The following is a 12,501-nucleotide window of genomic DNA, read 5'->3' as shown; positions in this document are numbered from 1 at the left end:
TCTTTAGCCATTTTGTTGACTAGATGAGCATCTGTGGTTGCAGGGACAAGTCAACACTCAGCAGAAACTCTTCCTAATTTAGCTTTGTTTCATGGAGCTATTTTCACAGCAGTTTCCACTCGACCTTGCACAGAGGCGACAGAAACAGCAGGCTACAGAAAGCTCCTGTGTCAAGGACTGCACAACATCCCCATGATGGAAAGAAATGGGTTTGGACTTGGATCTCAATATGCATCATCTGAGAAACTCCCAAAAACCCTGCAGCTACCTCCATCTTTGCTTATCAGTTACTGCTTGGGTACAGCAAGTCCTCTGAAACAGCACTCCAAGGAATTGTTCCAGACAGGGATCAAAGCCTCCGGCAAGGCTCCAGTGTTTAGGAAAAACAAAGAAAATGAGGCAACTGGGAATGAGTAAAAATGAAGATTACCACACTAGCTTTGAAATTGGTAAAAGAGGTGACAGGACACCTAGTGATGAATGGCAAAGCTGAAGTGAAATTACTAAATGAGTTCCTTCATTACCAGCCTCAGAACCAGCCAAATCAATGTGTAAATAAACACTGGAAATCACCAGGCAAGACCCTCCCATAAAGACACCAGTGATACTAAAAATATTCAGACAACCTCTCCTAGTGGTTTTTTTCTGGTCAATTCCAATTCTCATTTCCCCACTCCAAACATCCACATATAAATATGTAAATTAGCTTGTAGGATGCATAAGAAGAATGGCCATAACAATGGCCAGTCTGTCATACAGGAGGAAGCTAAGGGAAGATGGCTGTTACATAAAATAATCAGAATAAGATTGTCCTTGATAAATGGACACTGATGAAAGATGAAGCCTTCTCTGAAGGACAGCCCAGGCACAGACAACAAACACTGTCCATGACTAAATCTGGGCTGTAAATCAGAAAAGTCTTTGAAGAGGGCAACACTAAATTCTGTATTCAATAAAGCAAAAATAACCAACACATTCACCTCCCCAGTTAATTTTCTTGATTACTGAATCACATTATTTATTTTGTTGAAGGACTCAAATTTACCTCAAATACACTTGAATTTCATTTCCCAATTTTCAGCTGAAGGTCAGCTCCAGGTGCTAAACGCTCAGATGTTCTCTTACCCTGCAGAAGTCTGACAGCAGATAAAGGTGATTTGGAAGTGGAAAGGTTCAGTTTCACTAGACCTGGTTTTCCTGTTTCATGTAACAAAGAGCAGACCACTGACAGCCAAAACATGACTCTGAACTTGACTTTCCTCTGAGCTCTGGTAGAGGCGCAATCCTTATCCCTGACACACCTAAGCAAGAAGACAGTTTGCAACAGAGCAATCAACCCTATTTCAAGGTGATGGAGGTGAATCAATACTATTTAAAGGACAAAAACATCCTTTTTTTTCCAAATATTTTGCACTTTCAGGAGTCTAAAGGTTGGGATGTAACAGCTGTGAAATTTACACAGCTACAAGAACACGCTAGGACCAAACGATAACTATTTTGAAAAATATATTAAATTCCATTACTTTGAAACTTAAAAAAATCTGCACCTATTAAAGGTTTGAAGTAAACATAATTTGCGAGTCCTTGTCCTCTTCTTTTGGGTTTCCTCAAAGCATCTCTGAGACACCGAGTGTCCCAGTATGAGCTGTGTCACCCATTTGGTCTCCAAAACATCTGTAACACCAAACACAGCTCCAAGCAGAGGGGATGGACCACACGTAAGCAACTTCTGCTCTGGGAAAATTCATCTCATTACATGTTTTGATTAACATGGCAATGAAAGCAATTTATTACTTCATTTAGAGAGACAAATCGTGTTTAACACAAATAAATAAAAAATCAAAACCACCAATTCCTGCCCTCATTACAAGTTAAGTGACTCTAAGTTAATAGATCATTTAGCATTAATCACTTTCCCACAGCAAACAAGCTGGCTGGGCACACACAGGCTCTGCCAGATCTTCTCCTGCATCTCACGTGAGCACATGCACACACACAGAGCACTGAACCAGGGCCTCTTTTTCCTCTTCCTTCCCCCCAAAAATGCAATGGCCATGAAAGACCATGGAGTGCTACAGGTATGACAGAGATGTCACTGGGCTTTGGGAGTTCTTCCATCCAGCACCAGTACGCACCTCCCTATAAATCTCACACTTCCTCCACGTTAACAGACTAGCAGGAGGCTCTGACTGAAAGAGGGGGAACCTCAAAAGGTTTTCAACCTGCGTAAGTTTACTGAGTATCAATGATGAAAATCAAAGTACCATGAAAAGATACAAAAAAGTGACAGAAAATCTGTTTTATCCCATCCCTCAGTTGCAGCAGTGATACCAAAAATTCCTGAAAATGGAGGGGTTTTATGTCATGACCAGCAAGGCATTTAGTCCCATGAGCATTTCTTAGTACAATCCTAATCACAAATTCCTAGCTGTCCATGCTGTGCAATGCAAGGAGTAGGAAGCTACCTTACACCCAAGGGGGATTTATTTTAGAAGCAGCAGACTCAGTATAAAAAGCACCAAGACAAGCTTTTCAATTTTGTAACTACAGCATTTAATAAATAATGGGAAAAACATAGTTTTTGAAGATTTCTGCACTGATCCTTACTTGCATCTTGGAGACACAATGTTAGTGACATCTTTCTCTGAAAGAAAGGTGAAAAGCAGGTCTCCAAGTGTGTTTTACTACCAGAAGTTCAGCAGCACCTGGAGCTGCCCTGAGGGAAAGCAAAGGCCATCTGCCCTAGAGCACAAAACACTCCCTGCAAGGCAGCGCCACAGCAGCAGCAGTCTGGCCACGTTACCCCCTGTTACAACTGCTTCTACATCTGCACTGGCTGCAGGATATGGAGTTACATCACCCAAACCAATAAGGTTTCAAGAGAAATCTCTGAATTTGACAAGTACTCGTTCTAATGAGCAGTAGCCCATTAAAACCATTCCTACAAGAAGTCTCCCAAACCTAAATCACTCCCAAGCAGTAGCGTGAGAACTGTTGTGCAATACAAATAACTTCAAGGCCTCTCTTGACTCACTAAATCATGAACCTATCTCTCCAAGAGGTTATAATTGAAATGAAAGCTAAGCCTTGGCAAATCCCATCAGATTGTCAAATATGGATTTTATGTAGGAACCCCATCTGTTTGTGCAGCTACATGAATATGCAACGTGACTGTTGCTGCAACACTTGCATCCACATTGCGGAAAACTTACAAGTAAGCACTTCCCAACTACAATTAAATCAGGAACAAAGTTCTGAAAACACAGGCAGTAAATTGCTGCTCACAAATATCAGCTTCAAGGCTGATATTTGTAGGCAGCAAAGGGCAGAGTCAAAACTGCTGCACAGTAAAAAACCAACTCCCTAGAGCACGTGTAGGACAATGGGAAGGACTGTCCCCAAAAGAGCCCAAAATGACTCAGTTACAGCCAAGTAACTGAGCAAGACAAAGCCCACAACCAGCTGTGAACATATACAAGCACACTCTACATTCAAGTTGAAAGTGACTGCCAAACTTAAATTAATTCTGGTTTTATGGATGCCAGACAGCTCTCTTGGAAAGCATCACCAGGATTTTAACTTTATACATTTAGCAGTGATAAATTCTTTGTTACTGGTAAAAAAAAATTTAAAAGCCTCTTAACACAAGATAAAATGCTTCACCTCAACCAGCAAATATCCACAGCATCACATTTCTAATTATTAAAACCTACTTTGATACTTTTAAGAGGTTTGGGTAGGCTTTTTTTTTTTTTTTTATTAAGCCTGCATTAACTCTCAAATTTTGCTGTAAAATACTTAGAAAGTATTGACAAAAGGTCAGGAACTCATGCAACAGAAGCTCCCTCCAACTACCAGGTAGGCAAAGTTCCTTTCTACCAAATACACCCCATTTAAACCAATGACTACACAAACATCTCTGTAATAGTTTGCTCAGCACATTACCTATCATTTTCTAGACTGAAAAACTTAATTAGAAAAAAAAAAATATATGCTGTAGTACCATTTACACTTGTCAATTCCCACTAAAGAAGCTCCATCAGGGATAAGACACCCATGCAAATTTGCAAAAGTCGCCACTCCCAGGCTTTTCTGACAGCTCCTGCTTTTGCCCAGTGGCATCTAAAAGGAGAGATCCAAGAGGAATTAGGTAAGCCCTCAGTACAGCAGAATACACCTAGCAGCTTCTGATCAGATGCCACAGAAATTATCAGGGCTGCAAAGCTGAGTTCTCTGATCCAAACAACTCCAATGAATTTCAGAACAAGCTACAACAATCTAGAAAACAGCACTGGGTAACAGCACAACTCTGTGCCTGGAAGAAAACACCAAGCCCACGTCACACAAACTCCCCACCCTCCCTGATACCACACACAGGACATTTCTTTAATACAAGGATTAAACGGATGAGGAGTTGGCACAAACATGCACTGCAAGATGTACACAAGCTCAATCCATCCAAGGAATAAACAGACAGATTGGACTCCTGTGCCTCTCCACAACAGAGCAGACGTTTCTTCAATTTCAAAGCACAATTATTTTTAATAAGGAATTAAATAGAGGAATTGCCACCGTTAAGTTAGGGTTTTGTTCTCTAGTAACCTTTTTCCAAGCACAGAGGTAGTTATGTTTCCCACAACATCTCCCAAACCCCCACAGTATCCTCACAAAGCATTTGACAAATGTGCAATATTTGTGCATGAAGGAGGAAGCTGGACACATCAAACACCCTGGCCTGCATTTCTCAGGAGGTCAAATGAAGGACAGACACGCAAAAAGCACTATTTTGGCAGCAAAGACATTTGCAAATCAAAATATTTCACTGAATTTTATTCCAGATTTTAGATCAGACATTCCTCAATTCCTTGAAAAAAAAATAGATTCAAACCTCAAATCAGACTGTGAAATCAATAGAAGTGTGAATAAACATAGCAGAGATGGCTTCACATACCACAGTCACAATCTGAGAAGGTGCATTAATGTTCAGCATTTGGATCAATACATGCCTACATATGGCAGGACTTTCACATTTCAATTTTACTGTTTAGTGAGGGCTTGAAATTGGATTTCTGGGGGGTTGGTCTGTGCCTGATTCCCAGTCCTTCCAGGAACAAGTGTATTTCTACTTGGCTGTCAATGAGGTCGGATCCAAGTCACAAACACCTGAGCTGGCCTGTGGTTTCTCCCAAAACAATGTTTTCTATGTGTGGTATTATGTGCAAACAAACAGAACCAATCTACAATAAATGCAAAGTATTGACCACTGTGTTAGTTTCCTTATTTTTGTATTTGACCCAAACCTTTCATTCAGAAGTACCATGTGAACATAGCAAAACATTCTGTCTCAGCCCAGGAGGAACAGCACCCATCCCTGTTTCAGTATCAGGATGTGGAGGCTCACAAAGGTATTCTGTTTGTGTTCTCCCCTGCATCTTAAGTTCTCCCTTCTCTCCCAACAGCAGCAATTCCCCAAGTGGAGCTGTTCAAGCGTGCAGTGAAGTCTCCACTTTGCAGGAAGAGAACACACAGTACAAGAGCACGAATCAGTGCCACAATGTGCAACTTCTGACAGAAAATGGCTGGAGAGCAGCGGCCAAAGAAGTCGCCAATAATCCCCCTTCATACGCATTTCCCTCTCTTCCCCTAAGGAGCTTGCTGAACCTGAGCTGACAGATGATGCAAACACCTTTTTACTCTCCATGCCTTTCTAAGAGAAATTCTGGTCACAGTGAGACTAAATGACTCTTGCAAAAACTGCAGAAGTGACATTATTGAAATCAACACAGCATTTGTTATGAATAATTTAACTATGAGCTGCCAGGGCATTTAATTTCAAATCTAGTTTAACTGTAAGAATCAATTACTGCCAACCAACATAGTCCTTATTCTCAGTGCTTTTTGAAAGCACTTCAGGTCTTCACTAAGACCAAAACAGAATTAAAAGCTCCAAACCTTCACAAAACAGACCACCTAACCAAAAATCCATTTTGAGGGTTTTTTTTGATAATGTTCTTCTCTCCCCGTTAGCCTGAGCTGTCTGAATGGAGTCAATTTCAACAGAACCAGTAGCCTGCTAAATTACAGTAATTTGCAATTAAACAAATACTTGCAGATAAACATTCAAATGAGTGTGTTGTGTTACAACTGATGTCAAACTGAAAAGAAAGCCATGACTAAACTGAACACAAACATTGACCACAAACGTTAAAAAGGGTGACTACATGTTAGCAGGTGAGCCTTCTCACATACTAGAAAGAAACCAGTTTTAAACCACTCTTAATGACAAGTAATGAACCAGAGAAACAAGACTACAGCAAGACAGGGAAGAAAACCACTAAAATCCCAAGCTTAAATCTTGTCCTCCCAAAGACAGAATCTGCCTCACTGACAACTAAATGCCCTGAAGGACAGTCCTGTCTGTGTGGGAGTCATGTCACGTGTGCATAAGAACAGAATTTAGCTTTAAAAATACATGTGTTGTAATAAACTGGCACAGGTAAATGTGTGCTTCAGAGATTACCATCTTGAGCTAGATTAGAAAGAATTATTTTCTCCTCCTATGGAGCACTGGAAGCCTTATTAGAGCTTGCCTTCCTGTGCAACATCTGGCAGGAACTGACACAAGCTACCTGACTAAAGGAAATGTTAGTCTAGTGACACATCAAAAACGTTTATCCCTGTGTCACAAAAAGCTGGGCTGAACAACACTACCTTATGTACACTTCCCATTTCATTCATGCCCCTAACGTACATTTAGAGTACAAAATCACTTTAGGGATCATGAGGTGCCCTACTTGGAGAGCTTTAGAGGCTGAAGCACTTTTCCACAGCCCAATGACTCAACGCCGCACAGAACGCTGATCCCAGGGCGGGGCTTGCAGCCCCCACACCCATCGGGGCTGGGTGCAGGTGAGCGCGGCTCCAGCCCCTCCGGCTGTGCCGGGCACCTGCAGGCACCAGCTCCCAGGAAAGAACAGCAGAAACACTGAAAAACATTTGGGAAATTTCCTGCTAAGAAGGAAGATAAATATCCAGCAACACACCTCCAAGGCTTGAAGCTAAAGGAATGGCTGCTCCCTGAAAGCTCAGGAGACCTTTCAGGGAGCAGCAATAAGCTCCAGCTGACTCTCACATTACTCCTTGTAGCACATATGCTCATAAACAACACGCTGGTAGTCCTGCTGCAGCAGCCCAAGGGCTGGCAGAGGTGTGCCCAGCTCTGACACCAGCTCCCCAGAACAGAGCAGGGACTGGCACATCCCCCTCCTCCTCCTCCTCCCACAGACACCACCACACTGCAGCCCAGGCTCTGGAAACCGTCAGCAGGCAATACATACACCAGTGACAATCTACCAATCTATCTATACCTTTTCAAGTATGAGCAGAAAAGCAAGCTCTTACCTATTTTTTTTTGGAAGACAGAAAATGAGGGCTAAACCTACTAAGAAAATGAGTCTGTTTATGTGAAATCAATTTGGATCAAAGCTAGATGACTCTCAAAAGAGAAGGTAAAAGATGTACAGATAATGGCAAAACAAAAGAGACAATCTGCTCATTTTTTTGTACTTGGAAGAGAAAGGGGAAAAGTAAAGTCATTTCACAGAAGTTCACTTTTATCTGCATGACTTTCTACACATGAAAAACAACACAGACAAACCCAAGCCCTTACTGAAGAGTAAGGAAATCCCAAAGACTTAATCAAACGAAACCATAGAGAGCCCAGACCAGCCAACACACATTCTCCACTTTATTCCTGGTTTGCTGTGTGCTCGTTCATCACTGAAGTTAATTTCAGAAGAATAATGCCACAGAACGTGCCACAGGTCAGAGGGCCACAACACATAGAGCATCACCAGACAGTATCAGAAGCCTTCACCCCATAGAGAGTAACACCAACCTCATGAGAAGGCTTCAGGGCTGCCCACACACAGCAACATCACATCACCTGCTGCAAGGTGCAAGGCTGGAGGGACCTGCAAGGTGAAGGCTGCAAGGATCTGCCCCTCTTGCTCCTCAGCCCAGCCTTTTATGCCCTCCTGTTGATGCACAGCACCTGTGTGCCCTCTGCTCCCCTGGGTGATTGGTCAGTGCCCCGGGCACTCCATGGCTCCTTACCCTCAGTGCTGCTCACCTGCCTGGCACAGCTGCAGCCCATTGGGGAAGAGGCTCCAGCCCCACTCCCAGTTACCACAAGCTGTGCTCCTCAGGGTAACACACCTTTCAATGCTTTCCTTTTTTCCAATCAGCAGCATAATCATCTTGTGCAAGAACATAACCTATGATGCAAAACCAGCTGCGGATATTCAAGCAGTTTAGACTTAGAAAACACCAAGATCAAAACCAAGAGCACCTTAGGAAGACTTTAAAAAGAGAATATATGTAATTATAACAACTAAAAGGATTTTTGCTATACTGAAATAGACTCAAACTGCAAATGTTTGTTACTTCTACTACTAAAATCAGAAAAACATGGAATTGGAATTCTGTAAGGAACTGACCATCAACCTGAAAGCACCATGGTTCCCCCTGCTAGAACAGGGGGGCACAGCTTCCTTTTCCCCTCCAGATTCCAGCCAAAGCCCATGCCTTTGCACAAAGGCAATTTGCCTGAAATTTCCCTGTAACTACACAAGGAAACTGATGGGAACACACCTTTACTGGCATTAGCTGGTGACCAGATCAGATTTAGAGAGACTGCTAAAGTAAGAATTTGGAAAAATCTCCAATAACATTTATGGCTGAGATGAAGAAGGGAACATAACTACTGCTCTGACTGGGCTGAAGCCACTTAAATAAATTCTAACTTCAAAACTACTTTAAGGAAGTTTCATTTAGTCTTGAAAGTCTTGGCTCCTCCATAGCATACACTGAAACTGCTCTTGTCCAGCGTGGGAAGCAAAAAGGCCCAAATACAACATTTTGTTTAAAAGATTTGAAGGGAAGCAAACCTTAGACAAGGAACACATTTCCAAGCCAAGAGGACACATTTCTCCTTAACTCTGCTCACAGATGAAGCTGCCTCAATGATTTGCACTGGAATGGCTGTTTCAGGAGGTGTGACACACAGAAGTGAACTGCTACCTCCTCATGCAGCAGTTCAGATGGCGTAGAACCAAACTTACATCCTAAAAGCAGCACTTTATTATTAAACTCCATCCCCAATAGCAGCCAGGAGAAAGAACCACAGTTTGAGGCTTTTTCAGGTTTAGTTTTTTTGCACCACAAGTGCCATTCAAGTGCACCTTTCTACAATTACAAAACTCCCTCAGAAGATTCTAAAGATTTCTCCAAGAAGCTTGCTCTTCAGAAACTACTCAGTAGATTTCCAAGTGCTAAAACCCAAAACAACCTCCACAAAAACCAGCTGAGCAAGTAAAAAACTGCAATTCTTTTTGGGATGTCTGAAAACAGAGATGGAAAGGCATTCCCTGCATTCACGGACAGACACCATGCATGTTCTGCTTCCCAAAGATATTCCACAGCTCAGCTCTGAAGTGTAACCCTTTCCCTTATGGACTGACCCCACAGAAAAATCTGTATATCAAATTTGCCTCAACCCATTTTCTCAGCTAAATTCTCTCAAATGTGCCTCCACTCCTTAACAGAGCACATCAAGGACCAACCTGCTCCTGCATGAACAAAGTACAAAAATTACAGCTTGAAATACAGTGCAATGCAAATGCTGAGGAATTATACACACAGTTTTTCCTCATTTAGCCTAGCATTGCAGGATTTACCCCATCACACACAACCCATGGCATATTGGTAACCTGGTTACTGGCACATATTCCCCACCTGTTACCAGTAACCTGATGATGACCTCGTCACGGCTTCTCACACTGAAAATTCCTCAGATCTATGAAAACACACCAAGTGTGGTGTTTCATTTTAAGCATCAACATTCAACAGATCACATTTTTGTGCTAAATAATAATAAAAAAATCTGTTTAAAGCAAACTTCAAAACATTTATCTCAAGTATTATAAATTGCTTAACGTACCTTCAAGTCTGTAACTGTACAAAAAAATTCAATTAAAGTAACCTTTCAAATATAAGGGAAAAGTAATCTCGCAGTAAGAGCGAAAAGAGTTAAATTCAGAGAAAAGTAAATTTTCACACAACTTTCACCGACCACAAGTAACAACCACTGAAAGATCTTTATCAGAGAGCAGCATGTTATCAGAACTTGCCATGTGGTCCTAAGCAATGGCTTATGTTAAACGTACTGACTTGAGGCTGCCCTTTACCTGCAGTGATTCCTGTGAGCCAGAAGCAGAGCAGCCACAATCACCTTTAGGCTCTGACACTGTTTACTTATTCACTGCTGTGTTCTTCGCAAATTACCATAAAACACAGAAAAAGATAAGGGCGTGATCCCTAACCCCGACTCCGGACACGGGCACTCCAGCTGGGAATTAACGAGCAATTGACACGGCACCGCTAAGACTCCCTTTCCACAACAACAGCCCACACCGTGTGTATATTTACCTACAATGTATCATAACAACGCGGCCGCTGCTGCTGACAAGCTGCTGGAAACGCACATCAGAGGCAAGGCAGAAACAAGCTGTGCAGCAGCCTGGGAACAGTAACACTCCTCACCACTTCATCACGGGGACTTTCTCCACAACAGTTAGCTCAAAACCCACGTTTTTTTCTCCCTCATCGTAATTTTCTTCTCACAAAAAAGTTTAATCTGAGGTAAAAATACATTTTTCCTCATTCACTCATAGGCGGACAGGCCCTAATGTTCATGTTTAAATGCAATGGGAACACAGAAGTCAGTGAAGCTGTAAATGTTTAAAATAAAATCTGTAATGGAAACTTATTATTGACCATCCTCCCAGAAAAAAAAAAATAAAAAGCTTGCAAAATGCTTCTGACTCAAACTATTTATATTAAAAACTGAAGAGACTGCATTATGTTAGATTTTAATTTTTGAACATCTTTTCTTGATTTACAGCAACCTCTGACTCCCGTGCAGTCAATCCATTAAACATTTAACACAGAAAAAAATCAGACATCAAGGGAAAAAATTAAAACCCAGGAAATAATAATTAAAATTGCATTTAAAAATCTGTTAAGACACTCAGCTATTTTTATCATTTCCTAATGCTTAGCACATGAACACAAGAAACAGGGAGGAGGCACCACAAACACCAGATTAAAATATACCCACCCCTAGCTGAAAGCTTTTTGGTGTTGATAATTTTGGCAGCGTACTCTTGTCCTGTGGTGATTTTCATACACCTCCTCACGACGGAGAACGCCCCTCTGGAAACCAAAACCGGGCAAAGTGTCAGTCCAACTGAAACACTCCACTGCCATTACCAGCTAACGGGCAGCACGGAGGGGTGTGATGTCGACAGAATAAAAAAAAAAAAAAAAGGGATTTTCTGGTTTTCTGTCAGGGACGGTCAGCATTGATTTTATTCAGCTGAACAGTGAACTCCGCGGGGTAGAAGCCGTGTGACCAATCCCGCTAGCTGGGGCGGAGGGCGGGCGGGTTTTCACTGTGTCCGTGCCGGCGCACCGCGGGGGGACACAGGGCGACGGTGGCCGTGTCCCCCTCAGCGGTGACACCGGGGGGGCGACACCCAACATGGCGCTTAGGGCTGCGCCTCCCGCCCCGCCGCTGGGGGGCGCCCGCCGCGCTCCGACACCCCTCACACACCGAGACCCCCACGCCGCGATAACCTAAGAGCTAAAAAATAGCAATGAATAATAAATAACAATAATAAATAGCGGCACGGGGAGTTGAGGGCAGCTCCCTGCCACCCGCCCAGAGCTTCCTGCCCCGCCCCGGGGTCGTATGGCTGGAGCCCGGGCGCTCCCGCGAGGCTCTCGGCAGCGGTGAGGGGGCCCGGGGCGCGGCTCCCCCCAGGGCTCACGCACCGACCTCTGCAGCCCCCGGTGCCTTCACCCCCCGTTCTGTCCTTACTTTCCGAGCTCCTCGAAGAGCTGGTACTCGTCGGTGAAGCGTGTGCAGGGGGTCGAGGCCATCATGAGGAAGGGCGGCCGCCGGTGACTCCGGCGGCCGTGGACGGCGAGGCGGGGACGGCGGAGGGGCTGTGAGGCGAGGCGAGGTGAGGCGAGGCTCCGCGCCGGCTTCTTCTCCTCCTCTTCCCCGCCACCGCCTCCTCTGGTGACGGCGTTGCCTCCGCGCCCTCCTCCGGTCTTCCCTCTCCCCTCCCCTCACCCTTTAGGGAAGGAAACAAACAAATATTTAAATAAATAAATAAATACGTATCCTCCTTGCTTCCTCACGCCCGCCAGGGAAAGCTAGTGGCAAAAGGGAAAGCAAGACCGGGGTGGGGGGCGCGGCGCTCCCTCCCCTCCCGCTCCCCTCCGCTTCAGCGCTTCAGCCCGTCCGCCGGTGCCGTGCCTCCCCCTAGCGACCCCGGCCCGCGACTCCCTGCCGTCGGGGAAGGCGCGACACCCATGGGAGTCTCACACGGGCGGGCGGAGTACGGGAAGCGGCTGCGCCCTGTCCTCCCGGGA

General features: G+C 44.0%; 1 protein-coding gene across 17 annotated transcripts in view; it reads right to left on the bottom strand.

Annotated features, from left to right (window-relative positions):
• The window catches only part of CAMK2D (calcium/calmodulin dependent protein kinase II delta), a 120,144-nt gene extending 107,936 nt beyond the window's left edge, over positions 1-12,208 (bottom strand). For 5 of the 17 annotated variants that reach the window (XM_054283836.1, XM_054283840.1, XM_054283844.1 and 2 more), the window contains exons 1-2: positions 11,942-12,205; positions 11,180-11,274 (exon numbers count right to left, since the gene is read on the bottom strand). In XM_054283836.1, the coding sequence (XP_054139811.1) occupies positions 11,180-11,274; positions 11,942-12,006 (160 nt within the window). In that variant the 5' untranslated portion in view covers positions 12,007-12,205. Of the gene's footprint in view, positions 1-11,179; positions 11,275-11,941 lie in introns of all 17 variants that reach the window. The other 12 variants (XM_054283837.1, XM_054283849.1, XM_054283854.1 and 9 more) reach the window with 4 other exon arrangements.
• Positions 12,209-12,501: the final 293 nt, after the last annotated feature.

The sequence above is a fragment of the Melozone crissalis genome, unplaced genomic scaffold (genome assembly GCF_028551555.1).
Source record: "Melozone crissalis strain CALT ecotype California unplaced genomic scaffold, PUWL_Pcris_2 ptg000039l_1, whole genome shotgun sequence".
Lineage (NCBI taxonomy): Eukaryota > Metazoa > Chordata > Aves > Passeriformes > Passerellidae > Melozone > Melozone crissalis.
This window is presented reverse-complemented; position numbering and strand designations above follow the sequence as displayed.